A 22,505-nucleotide genomic window follows, 5' to 3' on the forward strand; every position below is an offset into this window, starting at 1 on the left:
TAGATTGAAAATTTCAAGTCAAAATTTCTATTCGTTCAAAAGTTATGAGCGATTTAGTAATTACTTTAATACTATTTTACATTAACTTTTTCTGTCACTTTTTTTTCAAACGCGTTTTTCTCGAAACGAGTTTTTTCAAAACTGTGTGCAGTCTAGCTCAAAGAGTTTTAAACCAATCATCTTGCGATATGGCTTATAATTTTCTTTATACAATTATCTTGAATATGAACCTCAATCGAAAGCGATATTTTGATTTAAACTATTTTTTTTTTAATAAACAATGTATGAAAAGTGATAAAAAATCTCGGCTTAATTTCACAACCCTCTAAAAAATGCAAATTTTTAGTTTTTTTTTTGTGGAATTGAGGTTCATATGAAAGATACACATATAAATGAAGTAATTTTTCTATGCCATTGATTTCAAATAAAAATTGTGTCTTCCATACTGCACACAGACTGCTAAGTCGGATGACAACCTACGATGTGTATCAGCTGATATCTCCGCTATTTGTTAACTTATATTGTTGTTTAATACGAAAAAATACTCATAAATATATTTATAAAATAAAGTGATAGTTTCAATAAATAATATTAATTTCTTACACCTTAAAAAAATTAATGAAAATCAGCATGAAAACGGCCTTCTACACGTATTTCCCCCCTTAAATTAAAGATGAATCTGATGGTGTTGTTTATAAGACGTTGAAGTTTGTAGTCTAGCCTTTTGGATAAGTCAATCAAAACTATGGAACAGTATTCAACAATTGGAATTATGGTAATTCATCTACCAACGTTTCAAACTGGTTTGAAATTTAATTTAATTAAGGTAGTTGTAGCGTGATAGGCATTTCAACAGAAAATTATAAAATTTTTTTTATTGAAAGATAAATAAATTAATAATTCACTACCAAAATTTCAGATCAATTGACCGCACCGTTTTTAAGTAATTAATTTTCGAAATTGCATCTTTTACACGTAGAAGTATAGAGAGATGGTAAAGTTAGTATGAAATCTTTGGCCTACTCGAGTGGTACGGAAGATTTCATACTAACTTTACCATCTCTCTATACTTCTACGTGTAAAAGATGCAATTTCGAAAATTAATTACTTAAAAACGGTGCGGTCAATTGATCTGAAATTTTGGTAGTGAATTATTAATATATTTATCTTTCAATAAAAAAAATTTCATAATTTTCTGTTGAAATGCCTATCACGCTACAACTACCTTAAAAATGTTCCAAAAATTTCTAAATTATTTAAGCTAGTTAAAAGTGATAGTAACAATAAGACGAAATGAAATATTTAAGTAAATGTGGTGCTAGAACCACAGCTTTAAATATTTATTAAGATGCAGACTTAATTTTAAGAAACTGTGACGAAAAATTGTAAAAAACAGTTTTTACTGTTGTACAATTCAAAATAAATATCTATCTATATCTATATAAAGAATATAATTAAATATTAATTGAAACGTTTACCTTAAAAAAAATTCGTAGTAAGAAAAATTATTTTTGAAAATTATTTATTAATTTAAGATAAGACAGTTTATTGGTTTATTTATCGGTCTTCTTAGCTTTAGTGGATGCCTGTTGTGCTCTGATTACTTTCACGACAATTTTCTGTTCCTCAATAAGGAAGGCACGGACGATCCTGAAACATTAATTTATTAATATATATTATTTACAATTAAATGTAATTTTTTAATAATAAAATTCTTTGAGAATCCTCAGATTTAATATTGCGGTGAAAAATTTTTTTTTAATACAAAATACCATCTTAGTTATTTTAAAATTACAGAAATACTTTTATTATATAGTTTAAGTAATTATGAAATAATTTTCATTTTTTTAATTTTATTGAAGAACAAATTTAAAATCAGGAAGATTAATATAATTTTTGTGAAAAATTGTAATAAAGATTATTAAATAATTAATGAAAAAAATTATATTATGATCAAAACTAATTAAAACTTAAAAATTAAACCTAAAAAAATTTTTTTTGCATTAATTTTAATAAATTAATTAAGAACAACTTCAGAAGTTACTTTTAATGTTATTATTTGCTAAAAAGTCAAAAAGTGTTGAACGTAGTTTAATTTTAGTATTATAATAATTAAAAATTTCATTTAAAAAAAAAATCTTACCTTTCTTTGACACATTTGTGGCACAAGACACCTCCGTAGACGCGCTTTACTGTCTTCTTACGTTTGCACATACGTGACCGCTCCATTGGTCTCGCTGGTTGGATACCTCTGAGCTTGTCATGGCATTGCCCGCACCTGGGGATCTTCTTGGGCTTCTTCAGGTATTGGTAGACCAATTTACCACCAGGTGTACGCACACTAGTCAAAAAAAAAAATTAATTAGTAAAATTAAAAAAATTTTATCAACTCCAAAAAAATAAAATAAAATAATGAAAATTTTTTTAAAAAATAAAAATAAGTAGAATTTAATATGAATTATTATTATGAATATTATAATAATTTTAAAAATAAAATTCACATCACTGACACGTGCAAAAACATCCGAACATAACCTCAAAAATAAATAATTAAAATCAAGATAAAAAATTTTGACGTAAAAAAAAAAATGTGAAAATTTTATAAAATTTATAAATTATAAAAATTGAAAAAAAAAAAAAAAACTTACATGCGTCTCCTGTTGCTTTTGGTATTGTACGACAATCGTCGTCTTAAAACCAGGCGTTGGACCATTTTCAATCTGAAATGATAAAAATTAAATTAGAAAACAACCACAATAAATAATTGGTTTAAAAAATTAAAAAAATCTCAAATTTATGTTCCACGGTGTTATTTTTGTAAAAACAAACGGATTGGAACAAACAAATCAGATTTTATTGCATTAAAAAATATAAATTATACTCACCGATGCTTGTTTGCACGGAAAAGGGTCTAAAAGAAAAGAATTAGAGACACATACTATTCTTGTATCGCAGCGCCATCTATAAAGAAATGGAAATTGTGAGTAAGTTAGTAGGCTTTTAGAGTGAGTGTTGGTATTATCAAAAAAAGATGGCGCTTGAAGGTTAAAGCCGGGTGCTTGTGTTTGGAAGGTTCGAAAATAATTTTAGTTTTATTTATTGTGGTGTTAGTAAAGTTTGCTGTCGGTTTTAGAAATTTTTTTTTATTAATTAATTACAATAAAAAAAGTGTTGTGGTTTTAAATAGTGATTTTTATTAATTTTTATTAGTGGAATTGTTTGTGACACTAAAGTTGGTGGACATTTTGTTGTAAGTTTATAATAAAAATTAATTTAGCAGTTATTTGATAATTTTAAGAATTTTTTTAACAAATAAATTATTCAAAAAATTTGACATGTAGAAATTTTAATGAAAATTATATTAGCTGATTAGCCGACATCTAAAAATTAAAAAAATTTTTTAATAAAAACTATAAATGATATTTGTAAAAAATATTTTTTAGTTATAATTAAATATTTAATTAAGAAATCTCATTTGGAATGATTCGAAAAGACGCGGGTTTAATCATTTCAAATCATCCCAAATTGTCAGGATGATTTGACTTTCAAACATAAATTTTACAACGAATCATTTTATATCATATCAAATAATAAAAAAATGTAATATTATTTTATGATTTAAAATGATTTGAAATGATTTCAACTTCCAAATCATTCTGAATAATATTGAATGATAAAATAATATTATAATTTCTGGTTTTCTAGATAATTTAAAATTATTTGAAATGATTTCAACTTCCAAATCATTTTGAATAATATTGAATCCGAACAAAAACAGTTTCACTGTAAAAAAGTCGCGCCAAGTCCACGTTCATAAGACTATTAGGAAAAAAAAAAGATACAAAATAAAAAAATTAAAAAATCCAAGTAACCGATATGATTGTTTTTGATTTTCGGAAATTAAAAAAAATTTTATTGTAAATTTAAAAATTAAAAAAAAAATTTTAGAACGTATTTAGTGTGCGTGGTTGCAAAATATTTTACTTTTAATGAAATTCGTAAAATCTATTTACTAGGACTTTAATAGAAATTAATAGAAATTAATAGAAGTTAAATTTCAAGTTATTTTGAATTAATTTAAATCATAATTTTACAATTTTTAAGTATTTAAAATGAGCAATTCTAAATCATTTCGAGTTATTTTAAGTCATAAAGTTATGGTTCAAAATTATGGACAGCTAAGAATTTTGAATCATTTTAAATAATTTCAAATAATATAATTATGATTTAAAATCATATACTACTAAAAACTTTGAATAATTTTGAATAATACAATTATGATTCAAAATGATTCAGAACTGAGAACTTTGAATCATTCTGAATAATTTTGAATAGTAAAATTATGATTTAAAATTATTCAGAACTAAGAACTTTGAATCATTCTGAATAATTTTGAATAATAAAATTATGATTTAAAATTATTCGGAACTAAGAATTTTGAATCATTTTGAATAATTGTGAATCATAATTTTGTGATATCATACAATATGAAATTATTAAAATTTTTCGAATCATTCCAAATCATATTTCTTAATCAGGGATAATTGAAAAAAATTAAAAACGACGGCTAATTTTATTATTATAAATTTTAATAAATAAAAAATTCAATTTTTTTTAAATAATTTTTTTGAACAAATTTGCTTGTTAAATAAAATTAAAAAATTGTCAAGTGACAAAAAGTTTAATAAAAAAATATGCGAAAATTGTGAAACTTAAATTAGCAGACATTTGAATATTTTTTATTTTTTTAATCAATAAAAACTAAGTAAAAAAATATTTTTAAAAAGTGTTATTTATAGTTTTAATTAAAAAAATTTTTGTGATTTGGAATTAAAAATTTAAATAGACATTTTGCGAATTTTTTTTTTTTAAATCTATAAAATTTTTTTGCAATAAAAAAATTTCTATTTTTTCAACTAAGGAATAAAATTGTTTAAAATTTCTAACAAAATTGAATTGAAATTTTTTTTTTAAAAAACAAATTTTTTCTTTCAGTTTACAAAAAAAATGACGTTTAAGTTAGCTTTAACGATTTTTAAATTGTCAATTGCGTCATACAAATCGTAATCTTTCCAATATTTCAAACAAATAAATTTGTTCTGACAAAATTATTTTTATAAAATTGCATATTTGATTATTTAAAATTTCTGCATGTCAATTTTATAAAAATTAAGTTAGCCGAGATTTAAAAATTTTTTGCATTTTTTTTAATGAAAAAATAATCATAAAAAAATAAAAATAAATTTTCATTTGCAAAAAATTGGAAAAACTTCGAGTGCAATTTAAAAAAAATATTGTTTTGTGCTAATTTAATGAATGAAAAAAAATCAAAAAATCAAAGATGTCAGCTAACTTTATTATTGTGTCAATTCTTTTTATAATTTATTTGTAAAAGGAAATTTTTCAACAAATCAATTACAATAAAAAAATCCTTCTAAAAATTATCACTTATAATTTTTATCAATTTTCACATATGGAATTTTTTAATAAAATTTTTTTTTTGTAATAGTTTAATTGCCATATATTTAGCAATCTTATAAGATTCTAAAAAAATTTCATAAAAGTAAAGTTAGCCGACATTTTAATTAAAAAAATTTTTTTTTGATTATTAAATTAGAACAAAAAAATATTTTTTAAAAATTGCAGTTTTAGTTTTTAAAGTTTTTCACAAGTGAAAATTTTTTTTTAATCATTTTTTCAATAAAAAGAAATTCTAAAAATTTTTAAATGTCGGCTAACTTACTTTTAAAAAAAATTTCTAATGACTGTCAACTTCAGTGTCATAAATATATGCTAAATTAATTTTCATCCAAAAACAAAGATACAAAAAAAAATACCCTTGCAGTTTTGAGAATGCCGTAAAAATACCGTAATTTTTCGGCATTTATGCTCATACCGTATATTTACCGTTATAATTCGGTAATAATGCGGTTAAACTATAGTTGTTTTGGCCAGTTTTTATACTGTAATTATCCAGTATATATACTGCACTTATGCTGTACAGTTACCAAAAATATACTATAAAATTACCGCATTAATGCCCAAATTTTACCCAAAAAATTCCAAATAATATATCATATCCGCAAACTATTCGTAACGTGATTGGTCGAATATATCATAAGCATGAAAATATATGCAAACTCTATAGTCAGGCTATAGAGCAGGCTATAGGCTTGCGCGCGCAAATTTGAATTCTAGTAATTATATTATTTAATTTTAAAAAAGCTTATCGTAAGATGGACGGTGTGGCTTAATGTACATATGTAGAATAAGCAAAAAGAAACTTTGTTATAGACCGGGTAGCTCAAATGGTAGAGTAGCCGGCATGTCTTCGGGTGGTTCTGGGTTCGAATCCCGGTCCGAGCCTTATTTAATTTTACACCATTTTTTAAATATGGTTTTAATACAATCATTTTACCACCTTATTACCATAAGTATGCCGCATTTTTAGCGTAAATGTATCGCATTTTGAGCGTAAATATTTCGCATTATGAGCGTAAATTATTCGCATTTTTACGGTAAATTTTCCGTAATATTTCGATGAAAAAACTGACCAAAACAACCGGAAAAATTCTGAAAAAATACCGCATTAATACTGTATAACTGCGAAATTTTTTCGGCATTTACAAAACCGCTAGGGTAAGAGGTCATAAAATGTTGATAAAAAAAAGAAGATATTTACATCGTATAAGGTATGTTATTTATTATATCTTATGTACATTCATCTGACAACACCATAGGAAAAAAGTATCTTTCAAACACATTTCAGAATTGCTTGCGTTTTAACTCCCCCACTCGTCTTAACACTATTTGTTTGTTTATAATTAATTATTTACTTTATCCATTTATTTATTTATTTATTTATTTATTACTTTATTTTGTTCGTTTGTCTTATAATTTATTATTTCTGGCATTAATTTAATTATGGTACAATAAAGAGTGGCATTTATTAAGTGAACAAAAAAAAGTATGAGCTGTTTGTAAGTATTACGGGACGGTACCTGTTTGTTCGTTTCATATCTCGTTTATCAATCATCATCTTCATCATATTCCTCAATATCAATATCACCCTCATCTCCTTCAATATTATCATTATCATATCAAGCAATATCAATTCAAAATTCATTTACGAAGCAGGTACTTTGGCAAAGTTCGCTGTAATTATTCGTTAATTCGGTAAATTAATTAGACCGCGGAACTTAATTTCTTTTTTTTATAATTTTACAAGTCTGAAATGTTTTGCCTCTCTCATTTAAACAAACCATTTTTTTTTTTAATTATTAAATAAATAAATAATTGAGGCGTAAGGAATTAAGTAACGTGCGTACAATAAATCATTCTTATTTTTCCATTCAAAGCCTTCGACATTTCTTCTTCATTTTTTTTTTTTTTGATTTAATCTTCAATATAATTTCAATTAAAAATTATTTTTGACTAAGCATACTTGCCATTTATATTAATTTATATAATTTATAAAATTTTCATTATTTCTTTTTTTATTACAATTAAACGAAAAAAAAACTTTACGTTAAACGTAAAGCTCAAAAATTTTATAATTATTGAAAGTTTTATTTATTATTTATTTATTTATTTTATAAAACTTTCAATTATAATTATATACATCTTTGAATCAGGCTTTTGAATATATTTTTAAATTAATTTTTATTAAATATTGATAGAAGGATTTAATAAGATTTAGTAATAATTACTAAATAATTTATTAAAGCCAATTTCTTTCCACCAAATAAATATTTAGTAGTATTTAATAAAGGATTTATTGCTTCGCAATAAATCGTATATTGATTATAAAAAAATTCATTTTTTTAATCAATTTAATTAATTTTAGCGTACCTAATTTTTTTACTCAAAATAATTAAAGTAAATAATTTTAAGTAAAAATATTAGGTATTTATAAGGAAAATAATCTTGTTAAATTAAAATTTTTTAGAGACATTTATAAAATTTTAAATTAAACTAGTTTTTAAGATATCAATAATATTTATTATAAAAAGAATAGGAAAATTTTGGTTCAAGGATAGTCGAATAAAACAAGTTTTTTAAGTGAAATTTAGAGTCTAGATGCATAATTAAGAAATGATCTTGTATCTTGTGAACTATTGACATTTTTAAATATATAAGCTCATCTTGATGCTACACTCATCGAAACCTTTCATTTGAGTACCCACATCAATTTTTCATATATTTTATATATTTTATATATATGTATATATGAAAAATATATGAAAAATTGATGTGGGTACTTAAATAAAAAGTATCGGTGAGTGTAACATTAAAATGAGTTTATATCTTAAAAAGTTTCAATAATTGAGAAATGAACTTGTATCTTGTGGACTATTGACATTTTTAAAGATATAAGCTCACCCCGATGTTACACTCATCGAGACCTTTAATTTGAGTACCCACATCAATTTTTCATATATTTTATATATTTATATATATTATATATATTATATATATATATATATATATATATATGTTATGCTGCTATATATATATATATATATCAATATATATATCTATATTAATATATATGTCTGCTGCTATATATCTATCTATGCTGTCTGCCACATATATATATATATATATATATATGCTATATATATATATATATATATATCTATATATGAAAAACTGATGTGGGTACTTAAATAAAAGGTCTCGATGAGTGTAACACTAAAATGAGTTTATATCTTAAAAAATGTCAATAATTAAGAAATGAGCTTGTATCTTGTGAACCATTAACATTTTTAAAGATATAAGCTCATCCCGATGTTACACTCATCAAGACCTTATATTAGAGTACCCACATCAATTTTTCATATATTTTATATATTTATATATATGAAATATATGTAAATATATGAAAAATTGATGTGGGTACTTAAATAAAAGGTCTCGATGAGTGTAACACTAAAATGAGTTTATATCTAAAAAAATCTCAATAATTAAGAAATGACCTTGTATCTTGTGAACTATTGACATTTTTAAAGATATAAGCTCATCCTGATGTTACACTCATCGAGACCTTTTATTTGAGTACCCACATCAATTTTTCATATATTTACATATATTTCATATATTTATATATATTATATATGAAAAATATATAAAAATGCATGTGGGTACTCAAATGAATGCTCTTCATGAGAGTAACATCAAGATGAGCTTATATCTTTAAAAACGTAAATATTTAAGAAATTACAGTGCAATTTAACAAATATCTTGTGAAATATTTAGTACCTACTAAATATTATTTGAAGGAAATAAATATTTATTTCCTTGTAATAAGGCTTTATTCATTTATTAAACTGTAACAAATAATATTGATGGGTAAAAAATATTTTTTTTTTCCAAATAAATAAATAAAAATTTTTTTACTAAATCAGTTTAGTTTTCCGAACTAAATCCTTCTATCAGTGAACGGACAGTACGGATTCGAGATCATGGTACTCGTTAATTATCTCTACGATTGTATTCTTCGTTATTAAAAACACTTTTTTATTAATACGAACATTTAGGAAGATTGCGCTAATTCCTAATTATTTTTTTTTTTTAACATTTTCTATAAAATTTGAAGAGTATTTCACTTATTGCTTTGTCAATTATTACTTTTTTCTTTACAATCGCTCAAATTTTCGGTGAGAAAAAAATAAAACCACCGCTTTTATTTTAAAAATAATAATAAATAATAATAATAATAATATTAATAAATATTTAATCAAAAATTTAAATTTATGATATGTTCTTTTAGAACACCCTACGCTTTAGATTTAGTGCAAAAGTACGCTGTTAATTATTTCTTCTCTTAAAATAATTACACTAATTTTAAATCGACAATAAATAAAAATATTAAAATAAAATTTAACTAAAAAAAAAAATAAAATTTTTTAAATTTACTCCCACGGGATTCGAACCCGGCTCCTTCTGAATAATAATTATCAAGCGTACTTTTGCACCGTGAAAAAGGAAACAATATACAAACAAGAGTCGGCAGTGGCCAGAGGGCAGTTTAATTTGTAAAATGATCTTGTTTGAAGGTTATGTTGATACAAAGTAACCCAACGAAGAAATAAATACAAACATTCGAATCTTAGACTTAGAGGTTGGCACGGAAACACTTCCACTTGCGATTCTTGCGATTCTTGCGAATGCTAAAGCAATTTTACAATAAAAAATATTAATAATAATAATTATAACTATTTAAGTTTACTCTCACACATGGATCACAGATTACACGCACTCCATCTTTCATCTCTGAAAGCGTTCAATTAAGCTTTTACAATTAATTAAGAATTACATATATTCATATATTCATACTTTATATTCATATATTTTTATTTTTATTTATATATATTTATTTAGATTTATATACTTTTTATATATATTTATAATAGAGTATTTAGGTCGCCGAATAGTTTCCAAGACTTTTAGGCTGGTGGTTTTTGCTCACCGATTTATTACAGTTTTAAATATTTTAGATTTCTTTTTTGTTTTTAAATTGTCTTCAAAAAGTATGGTTAGTTTTTAAAAAAATTTTTTTTAATAAAAATTGTACAATATTAATTGTTTCATAAATTATTTAGTTAATTTTAAGGTTAAACAAAGAAGAAAAGATTTAAAACAAGAAAATTCACATTTAGAATTTTTATCTTGTAATAAACAATAAATTAAAGGTAATAAATGGAAGAACAAGTTTAATGTTAAATATTTCTTCTTTGTTTGAAGTTATCTTCACAAAATTATAATGAAATTTAACTATTAATATCTTTACTAAAAAATTACACTAAATTTCTTCTTATGAAACACATTTAAATTAAATTTTGAGGTTAAACAAAGAATCTAAAACAAATTAAGTTACTTTGTTTAACAAGAATTTATTAACTTCAATTATAATCTTAAAAATTTCAAACAATTTAATAAAAAATTACTATTGTTTCTTTGAAACCTCAAAATATACAAAGTAGTATTTTATTGTTTGTATCAGTGAAGATAAAAATTTTTGTTTTTGTAACAATGAAGACAGAGACAACAAACAAGAAATTGTTAATTTTATTTATAATATCTTAAAAATGTCAAACAATCTAATCAAAAATTACTATTGTTTTCGTAACCTCAAAATATAGCAAGTAGTATTTCATTGTTGGTATTAATGAAGATAAAAATGTTTGTTTTTGTAACACTGAAGACATAGACAGCATAAATTTTAAAAAGATTTAATTTAAGTTATACAAAGAAAGAATTTAGAACAAAAACAAAACTTTGTTTCACAAAAAAAATGTTAACTTTGTTTTCAACCTCAAAAATTTCTTTAAATTTGTCAAATATTCTAACCAAAAATTAAGATTGTATCTTTTTAACCTCACAAAATACATTGTTTGTGTTAAAGAAGATTATTATTAACACTGAAGACATAATTTTGTATTAGAAACTACAAAATAAGTGACAATTTTTGTAATTAACCTTTCAATAATCTTCTTTTCTTGAAAATGTCAAACAATCTAACCAAAAATCACTATTGTTTCTCCGTAACCTCAAAATATACAAAGTAGTATCATTGTTTGTATCAATGAAGATAAAAATTTTTGTTTTTGTAACACTGAAGACATAGACAACATAAATTTAAATAAAATTTAATTTGTTGAGCAAGCCATAAAATTATAGTTTTACAAAAATGTAATTTATAACAAAAACAAAAGATTTTTTCATAGAAAAAAATGTGAGCTTTGCTTATAACCTCAAAAATATCTTCAAATTTGTCAAATATTCTAACCAAAAATTACAATTGTATTTTTTTAACCTCACACAATATAAACATTGTTTTTGTCAAAGAAGATTATTATTAACTCTGAAGAAATAAATAATTTTGTGTTAAAAAAATAAAATAATATTGTATTAAAATATATTTGTGATAAAAAATAAAATAATTTTTATGAAAAATTTTGAATTAAAATCTAACAGCAAAAGTGAAGAAATAAATGATATTTCTTGTTTTTCGAACACTGAAGACATAGACAAGATAAATTTAAAAAAGCTTTAATTTGTTGAACAAGCCATAAAATTTCAGTTATACAATGAAACAATTTAGAACAAAAACAAAGCTTTGTTTCATAAAAAAAATGTTAACTTTGTTTATATAACCTCCAAAATTTCTTTAAATTTGTCAAAAATTCTAATCAAAAATCAAAATTGTATTTTTTTAACCTCATAAGATACAAATATTGTTTTTGTAATAGAAGATTATTATTAACACTGAAGAAATAATTTTTTATTAAAAATTAACACCATAAGTGAAGAAATAAATGACAATTTTTGTGACTAACCTAACAATGAAGACATAGACAACATAAATTCAAAAAAAATTTAATTTTTTGAACAAGCCATAAAATTTCTAAACTTTGTTCTACAAAAAAATGTTAACGTTGTTTATAACCTCAAAAATTTTTTTAAATTTGTTGAATATTCTAACCAAAAATTAAGATTGTATTTTTTTAACCTCACAAAATACAAATATTGTTTTTGTCAAAGAAGATTATTATTTACACTGAAAAAAATAAAGTAATATTGTATTAAAAAATAAATTAATATTGGATTAAAAAATAAAAATAATTTGTATTAAAAACTAACATTAAAAGTGAAGATATAACTGACAATTTTTGCAAATAACCTTCTAATGATCTTTTTAAAATTTTTTTTCGGGGATTCCCCTTACAGTGCTGCCACCAGAAGGTTAAATTAATAACTAATATTTAAAACTGTAATACCGACGCATAACCTCAAATTTGAGCAATTGTTTTCTACCTTAATTATTTTATTTTTTTAATGACTTAAAGACTGTTAGGCCTCAACTCCTCGGTTTTAATATCGTGTCGTGAAATACAGCTTCAACAATAAAAAAAATGAATAAAATATTTATAAAATAGATAAGAACCAAGTAGCCAAAAAGCCATCGAAGTAGAAAAGACTTAATCTGACAAATGAGGCAGTGATTGCTTTGTTTATTTATCTTCTTCTTTTAAATATTTAAAAACCAATCATTAAATATTTATATTTTATTTAAATACTTTTCTGGTTCCTGGACTTGGCTCAGCCAAGGTGGAATGTCATCATCTTCATCTTCTTTAATCATTAATAATAATATTAATATTTATAATAATAAAATAATAATTAATAATAATAAAAATCAAATGTTTGTTTCAGATTGGAGGATCAGACGAGAAAGCCCTGGGAGGTGGCGGACATCTGGGCTCTCAGGGCGGTCACACTGTTCATTATCTTCTTCTGGTGCCCGACGAGGGTGATCCCGAGAGCCGTCAGCTCCTGGACTGTCACTCTGGCGGCTGCTTCCAGGGTGGTCACTCCGGCTCGCTCGAAACTCTCCAAGTACCGGGACATCTTTATGGAAGCCAGCCACTCCGACACTGACGTCAGCTGGGTCAGGTCGATCGCGTCCGGGGCCAGTGGATTTGCTCCCCTGTGAATCCCATTTTAATTAACTTATCAGCCACGAGATTTACGCTGGAACCTGGGACAAGGGCTCGAGGGTCAAGGTTACTAATTTTGGAAGGTCAGGAGTTCACTTTTTTGGTAAGTAATATTTTATTTTATATTTTTTTTTTATTATTTTAGAAAATTTTTTCCAAAAATAATTTTTTAATAAATTTTTTGTCATAAAATTTTTATAAAATTAAAAAAAAAAAACAAATTTTAGATCATTTTTATTGAATTAAAAAAAAAAAAGAAATTTATTAAATTCTTTATTAAAAAGATGTGACATTTTTATTGTTGTCGCTTTTCGTTGCTATGGTGATCACTTTGGTAATGGTTATCATAGCAACGGTTACTATGGCAACGGTTACCATAGCAACGGTTGCCACGGCAACGGTAACTATGGCAACGGTAACCATAGTAACCGTGACTATGGCAACGGTTGCCAAAACAACGGTAACCATAGCAATGGTTGCCACGGCAACGGTAACCATGGCAATGGTAACCATAACAACCGTTACTATGGCAACGGTAACCTTTTTGTTGCTATGGTGACCACTTTGGCAACGGTTACCATAGCATACGGTTGCTATGGTAACCGTTACTGTAGCAACGGTTACTATGACAACAGTTACCATAGCAACGGTTACCATAGAAACTGTTACTATAGCAACGGTAACTATGGCAACGGTTACCATAGCAACGGTTAATATGACAACTGTTACTATGGCAACGGTTAAATATTAATAAATAAAATTTGTAAAAATATTGATTAATTAAATTGTCAATAATAATCATTTTGACAGAAACCCGGAAAGCGCGTTCAATTTTCTAGTTTTATAAATTGTCGCTTTTCGTTGCTATGGTGACCTTTTTGGCAACGGTTACCATAGCAACGGTAACTATGGCAATGGTAACCATAGCAACCGTTACTATGGCAACCTTTTTGTTGTTATGGTGACCACTTTGGCAACGGTTACCATAGCAACGGTTGCTATGGTAACCGTTACTGTAGCAACGGTTACCATAGAAACTGTTACTATAGCAACGGTTACCATAGCAACGGTTAATATGACAACTGTTACTATGGCAACGGTTAAATATTAATAAATAAAATTTGTAAAAATATTGATTAATTAAATTGTCAATAATAATCATTTTGATAGAAGCCCGGAAAGCCGGTTCAATTTTCTAGTTTTATAAATTGTCGCTTTTCGTTGCTATGGTGACCACTTTGGCAACGGTTACTATAGCAACGGTTTCTATGGCAACGATTACCATAGCAACGGTTAAATATTAATAAGTAAAATTTGTAAATATATTAATCAATTAAATTGTCAATAATAAATATTTTGACAGAAGCACGCAAAGCGCGTTCAATTTTCTAGTTTTATAAATTTTACTAAAATTAAAAAAAATTATTTTTTATTAAAAAAAATTGTTTAATTATTTTTAAAAATTATATATTCCAAATTCTTGATTTTTAATTAAATTTCACTAGAAATTTGAATAGCGTGCTATGCGCGCGCCATAAATTTAACCAATAATAAACTGTTACTCGTTTTTTTGTAAGTTTTGAGCTATGACTAACTTCAAGACTCATGTATTTTAATTTAGAAAATAAAATTATTTATTAAAAAAAAAATTCAGTAACTGAGAACGAAGTTTGAGATTAGTCCAACGAGCAAAGAGTGTGCGCTCACACACGAGCCGCAGAACTTTTCTCCTCTCAGTTAATTAAAAATTCAAAATTCATAAAATTATTTATAACTTTTTGAGATAAAAATAAGTAAAAATTAATTAAAAAAAAATTAATTTACAAATTAATAAAAATTTTCTCAAAAAAGTGAAAACCTGACATTAATAATAAGAATATAAAGGAGTATATACAATAAATAAAAGGTCAGTGAGGTAACTCCTAAATCTCAAGATTCATTTAAATTATTTATTGATCAGGTTCATATCAGGATTATAATTAATGAATTAATAAAAAAAAATAAACAAACATCAAGTCTTTAGGATATGTATAAAATATTTACATACGAGAAACCCTCAGATTTCTCTCTAGCATATTAATTATATTATTTACACTATAAGGAAGAGAATTTAAACATGGTTCTTAATAGTTAACAATAAAATCCATTAATTAAATATACAATAAATATTCAAATTTACAGTTTAGGTTTTAACCTAGTTCTAGTTCGACAATGTCGTATTTGCCACAAAAACTAAATCATAATAATAATAATAATTTATCAATTAAAACAACTAAAATACATTAAGCTAACGAAAGTGCGTATGAAGCAAGCAGTGCTTAAATAATACAGGGTAGGGTCAAGCATTTCTATGAAAAACTCAAATATCAAAACCTTAAGAAGCAAAAAAATTAAAATTTACACAGAAAGAAAAATTTCTTGGCTGAAAATTCTTGGCTCAAGAAAACTTGTCAGTCAGAAAACTTTTTCTTTAAATTTTATTCTTGGTGGTAATTTTTTTTTAATTCAAATTATCATTAATACATGATACAATAAATTTTTATATTTGATCAAGATTTTTAGATACTTTAGGGAAGCAGCGCCACCTAGAGAAATTTTCTCACCTTGAGAAAATTTTTCTCTTGAATATTTGAATCGTTTATTTGAGAAACCCCATAAGTCATATTTTTTTCGAAATCGGGTTTATTGCATTTTTCGGTTCTTAAAATTTCCCCTCACTTATACCAGCACCAAAAAATATTAAATCCGCGTTCAAAACCTAACCAATCGGTCGATATAAATCTCGTTTAGTTGAGAAACCCCATAAGTCAGTGACTTATGGGGTTTTTCGAATAAACATTCAATTTCAAAATTCTAAAAATAAATTTTTTTTTGTTTTTATTTTTAAAAAAACTTCTTCTGAGAAGAAAAATTCAGTTCAATGTAAAATATTTAAATTTTAATAATTTTCATAGAGTGGGTTTAAAAAAATTAAATTAAATTATTGTTTTATTGTTTGATGTGATTTCACTGACTTTAATTTTAAAATGATTGATTATTAGATAATTAGAAACTAAATTTACTGTTAAATACTTGAATTTTAATGATTTTTACAATATTCGCTTGATGGATTAAAATTAAAAATATGTTGTTTTATTGTTGACTCTGATTTAACTGATTTAAATTCTGAAATTAATAATAACCAAATAAAAATATATTATATTTACTGTTAAATACTTTGATTTCAATAATTTTTGCAATTTTAGTTTTATAAAGTTAGATTGTGATAAATTAAAATGTTATTTTATTGTTGACTCTCAGTTGACTAATTTGAAATTAAAAATAGATGATTTATTATAATTTTTGTTAATTGTAGTTCCAATACATATTTTGTACTTTATTTCATAAATATAATAAATAATTGACGGAGAAAAATTAATAAATTAATGATTTTATTACTATTTTGTTCGTTTTGGTGAGAAATCCTATAAGTCAATCAACTTCAAATCATTATAATGAATAGTAGTAATTAACAATTACATTTTTTCATGCTCGAATATTTTTTCGGGATACTAACATTATTATTATTCATCATTGGTTCATGATATTAATGCAAACTTAACCGAGAAAAATATTCTTTACTTCTCCTGAAAAATTTAGTATTTTTGACTTATGGGGTTTCTCAAATAAACGATTCATTTGATACCCATTTTATATTATTTTACCGTGCAATTATACATATTGAATAAAAAAAAATGATGAAATATTATTTGATCTTCCCAATTGACTTGTTAATCAATAAAAATATTAATGAAAATTAACTTCTATCTTTATATTTAATTTTTTGGAGCAAGAGAGTAATTTTCTCAAGACAAGAAAATTAACTTCTATCAAGAACTTAATTTTTTTAGTCTCAAAAGAAGATTTTTTTTGACTTAAATAAATTTTCTTGGATCAAGATACGTATTTTTTAAAGCAAGAGAATTAATTTTGTTGAAATAAGTAAAATTTCTGGTAAAAAAAAAAATTTTTTTTTCGCTCAAGAAAATAATTAGAAAGAAAAATATTTTCTTGGCTCATGAACTTTTTTTCTGTGTAAAAATAAATAAATAAAAATTTTTTTGCTTCTTATTGTCCATTACATCCAGACTTGGGTTCGTTTAAACAAAACCATAAACAAAAGTTAATTAATAATAAATGACAACGAATAATGTCAGTTGGTAGTTTTTTTTAAAAACCCAGGTCTCTTGTTATTTTTACCTTTGTCTGAAATGCACGGTGGTAGCTGATGTGGCGGGTGGAGGTGGGGGTGGTGCACCCCTTTCTCTGATTCTGATAATTGTTAGTACATTTGTTAGTGCAATAAACACTATTATTATTATTATTATGTTTCTTTTTATCTCTTTCTATCATTTTTGCATTTTTTTGTATGTCCGTTAATATAATTTACCACTGCTTTATGGTTCAGTTAAATAATTTACACTTTTTTTTATTATGATTAATTTTTTATCGTCGCCATTAAATTATTTCTTAGAGAAATTATACTTTTTATTATCAACGTGAGTTGAGGGAGAGCTGTGCGTGTCCGAGTGTTGTGTGAGTTCCAGTAAAAACAAATATTTAACTGATATTAATAATAATAACAATGATAATAATTAAACATAAATTATAACAATGTGTTTAAATAAAATTAGTTAAGCGCATTACGGTTTAATTTTGATGTTCCCATGATGCTGTTTAATTTAAACTCTGCCCGGGTATAATAAATGCATAATTGCTTTTGTCTTTATACCCGTGTTTAATATCTCATGTAGAAAAATACTATTACTAATATAATATAATATAATATAATATGATAAAACGCTCAGGCGTATACTTTAAGAGAAGTCTTTTTTTTAATAAGTCAATAAATATTTTTTTTTTTTATTTTTTTTTATATAGATACTTGAAGACGTTTTATACAATTTTTTATATAATTTTTTGAAAAAAAAAAAAAAAAAAAACTCCGGCCGGGAATCGAACCCTGCGCGTTTTGTGTAGTTATAAAGCAGCCTTCGCGCGCGGCTACTCTAAAAATTTCAGGTGCGAGTAAATTAAATTTTAAAAATTTGTAAATAATCTGGAGGACATAAGGAACAATATTAAAAGGGTTTTAAAAGTGATTTTTGATAATTAGAAGAGTAATAAATGATCAAAGAATTTTTTTGGGTCAAAACTTAAATTTTTGGATTATAGATAAAAATGTCGTATTTTATGATCATTGATTTTCATTTAAATATAGAATTTATGGAAAATAGAGGGTGTAAATTAAAAAAAATTAATTTAGCGTTTTTTTTTTATTGCAATTTTAGCTCGGAATTACGCAATATGTTACGGAAAAAAAGTTTAAATATGACCGGCGGGCTAAAAACGTTGTACTATAATTTTTATTTATAGCGCAAACTAAAAATCGCTGTAAGTAAAAATTATTACCTTGCGAGATATAACTTAGTCCACTTACCCGTAGCAGTTTTTACTGAGTAAAAAAAAATTTTGCATTCTTTTATAACTTTTCATCAGAAAATGCGACATTTTATTAGTAATTATGGTGATTAAAAGAAAAAGTTAAGATTTTTATAACAATATGTTACTTACTTTCGGGCGAGTGAAAGAAATTACATTGTTTTTGTAAAGGGTGTGTGAAAATTATAAAAATGAAATTTTTTAGACTTTTAGGGGAGAAATGAATATTCGAATTTGAAAGCGGGGGATTATTATAATTTCTTGACCTTCTTAAGGATTATTAATTAATTGAATCGTTAAATAAAGTATAGTATAAAATGAAGGATATCAAGTGATAATAATAACGGAATATGATGATTAAATCGATAAAAGTTTAATGTAAGTTTTTATTATTTCCCGCTCGTAAGAAGACTAATAATTAAAATATCACTCGTAAATAAAAATAATTAAATAATTGTAACCTCGCAGTGACCTTTCGTTATTATTTATATTTTTTGGTAAATAAAAAAAAGGGATGATTTTATTTAAAATAAAACCGAGTTGGATAATATCAATTAGAATAATTATCGATTTAAAATGGATAATGTATAAAGAAGATTAATTGTGAGGATTAATTTAGTTATTAGAATTGAAGTTTAGAAAAACACCAAGGATAAAACGTCTTCAATATAAGTTATAGTTTTGATCTAGTTAAAATTTATCTTTAATTAATAATTAATATTTATTTAATGTGTCACTAAACACACATACTTGTTATATATTCGTTGATTTAATTGCTTCTACAAACTTACTAACAATAAAACCTTTTCAATATAAACTTGCTATTCTTCTCGATTAATCTACTGACTACTAATAAATATATTCGCTTTTTATCGTAATAATAATAATAATAATTTATAATTATAATATTCATATTCATAATATTTAATAATAATTATAATCATCATAATAGTTAATAATAATAATAATAGATATTAATCTTTAATCAATAATTAATTTATTGCTTATAAAAAAGATATATCGTCGCGGCGCGTCGATTGCTGTAGGAAATCTTGATGTACAAAAGTGGTTTTAAAAAATAAAAATTTATAGCAATCGGTTAGTCGATTGCGGTGTTATGGTCGGTTGTGGCGGTTTGAGCATGGCAGTTAAATAAATTCTTATATTTTTTATGTTTTGTATGTATGTATGACGTACGTTTTGTTAATAACTAATTCTGGGAAAATAATTATATATCATCATCATATATTAAATTCAATCTATATAATTTTTTTTAATATCTTTATAAGTTGCCTTTTATGATTGTCCAATATTATTTTATATGTCATATATATTCATATATACCACATATGTGATCATATAGTGTCAAATATGGGCATATGAACTTCATTTGTGAACAATTAAGTCTTTTATCATTTGATACAGCTTCAAATGATCATATAAGCTTGATATATGGTCACATATACTTCATATGAGATCATATAGTAATTCATATGCTCCATATGTGAAAAATTAAGTCTTTTATTATTGGATATAGCTTCATATGATCATATATGGCCATATGTGATCATATAGTGTCACATATTCTTTGTATGTGAAAAATTAAGTCTTTTGTGATTGAGTTTAGATTTATATGACTATAAATGGTCATATTTGCATCATATATGGTCATATGTGATCATATAGGGTCACATATGGTTTGTATGTGAGAAATAGTCTTTTATACTTGGATATATCTTCATATGACCACATATGTTTATGTACGGCCATATGTGATCATGTATGGTCACATGTTAGCATATATGGTCATATATGATCATATAATGTCACATATGCTTAATATGTGAGAAATTAAGTTTTTTATGATAGAATTTAGCTATATATGGCCCATAAATGGTCACATATGCATCACATATGGCCATATGTGATCATATATTCATCACATATGGCAATATGTGATCATATATGGTTACATGTGACCATATATGGCCATATATAATTATATAGTGTCATATATACTTAATATGTGAATAATTAAGTCTTTTATGATAAAATTAAGCTGTATATACGACCATAAATGGTCATATATTCATCATGTATGGCCATATGTGATCATTTATGGTCATATATGATTTGTATGTGAAAAATAAAGTTTTTAATGCTTGGATATATCTCCATATGATCACATATGTTCATAAACGCCCATATGTGATCATATATGATCACATGTTAGCATATGTGTTCGTAAATAAAAGAATTTAGCTATATATATGGCCATAAATGGTCATATATTCATCAAATATTGTCATATGTGATCATATATGGTCACAGTTGATCATATAGTGTCACATATACTTAATATGTGAAAAATTAAGTCTTTTATAATTTGATACCCTTTCATATGATCACATATGTTAATATCTGGCTATATATGATCATATATGGTCAGATATGGTCATAAAGTGTCACATATGGCTAATATGTGAAAATTTAAGTCTTTTATTAATAATATAACTTGATATGACCACAAGTGGTCATATATGCATCACAAATACTCCATATATGATCACATATGTTCATTTAGTGTCACATATGGCTAATATGTGAAAAATTAAGTCTTTTATAATTGGATACACCTTCTGAGATCACATATGTTAATGTATGTTTATGGTCTTGTGTGATCATATATGGTCATAAAGTGTCACATATAGCTAATACGTGAAAATTCAAGTCTTTTGTTAATAATTATAATAATAATATGACCACAAGTGGTCATATATGCATCACATATACTCCGTATATGATTACATACGGACAAAAAGATGATATACGACGAGTGATGACAGATAATTGATTTCCCAGAATGGATTTAAAACTAAACAGCGATTTGTGTACAGTACAGTAGTGAAGTGACTGATAACTATAAAACATAATTAAAAAAAAAAGTAACACAACTATCAGCCAAAATGGGAAAAAGGAACCCAATTGGGGTAAGTTAATGGTGACTGATGTGGTAATGCGTGTGTTGCTGCATGTGTGTGATAGTGTAGACTACGTCCGGCTCCCGCTGGCATTACTGGAACGGCAATCGTTGCTGATGATTGGGCCTGATGGCCCCCAGATACATCAACAAATTGTCCTGGACCTTGGACTAAACCAGAATTCATCGATTGGCTTGTCACGTAATAAGGGTTGTGTGCTGGCGGCCTCACACTGTTGTTGATGAACAGTCGTCATGTTGAAGTAGTTGGTGATGATGCAGTTTCAATTGACCCATTCCAAATAGTCACAGTTGGTTGACGTAGTTGCGGTCGCAGTTGAAGACGGGTACCAAAGACACCACAAAACCAAAACCACAAAGAATTAGCCCAGAAAAAGGACAGGATAAGCAAATTTCTTGTTTTTTTTTTTTTTTTCATTCTTTCTTTTTTTTATTCTTTTGTGCTTCAATTTTTGCCAGAACTTTTTTTTTTTTTTTTTTTTTAATAAGTTTTATTTGTTTTTCTTTTTGTTAGGAGATTC

The 22,505-nt window shown here is 25.1% G+C and overlaps 2 protein-coding genes across 18 annotated transcripts in view; both read right to left on the reverse strand.

The window, feature by feature from the left end:
• Window positions 1–1,505: 1,505 nt before the first annotated feature.
• Window positions 1,506–2,961, reverse strand: LOC123269486 (60S ribosomal protein L34-like). Its single transcript, XM_044735216.1, has 4 exons — window positions 2,886–2,961; window positions 2,649–2,720; window positions 2,144–2,341; window positions 1,506–1,650 (listed from the first exon to the last, which is right to left on the reverse strand). The coding sequence occupies exons 2-4, from the start codon at window positions 2,711–2,713 to the stop codon at window positions 1,554–1,556; spliced, it is 360 nt and encodes a 119-aa protein (XP_044591151.1). The 5' UTR covers window positions 2,714–2,720; window positions 2,886–2,961; the 3' UTR covers window positions 1,506–1,553.
• A 9,742-nt stretch (window positions 2,962–12,703) lies between these two features.
• Window positions 12,704–22,505, reverse strand: part of LOC123269483 (ephrin type-A receptor 4-A) — a 136,691-nt gene continuing 126,889 nt past the window's right edge. For 12 of the 17 annotated variants that reach the window (XM_044735211.1, XM_044735207.1, XM_044735209.1 and 9 more), the window contains 2 exons: window positions 17,742–17,813; window positions 12,704–13,492 (listed from right to left, as the gene is read on the reverse strand). In XM_044735211.1, coding sequence (XP_044591146.1) covers window positions 13,228–13,492; window positions 17,742–17,813 — 337 coding nt within the window. In that variant the 3' untranslated portion in view covers window positions 12,704–13,227. Of the gene's footprint in view, window positions 13,493–17,741; window positions 17,814–20,984; window positions 22,197–22,505 lie in introns of those variants that run through there. The other 5 variants (XM_044735213.1, XM_044735203.1, XM_044735202.1 and 2 more) reach the window with 3 other exon arrangements.

The sequence above is a fragment of the Cotesia glomerata genome, linkage group LG7, assembly GCF_020080835.1.
Source record: "Cotesia glomerata isolate CgM1 linkage group LG7, MPM_Cglom_v2.3, whole genome shotgun sequence".
NCBI lineage: Eukaryota > Metazoa > Arthropoda > Insecta > Hymenoptera > Braconidae > Cotesia > Cotesia glomerata.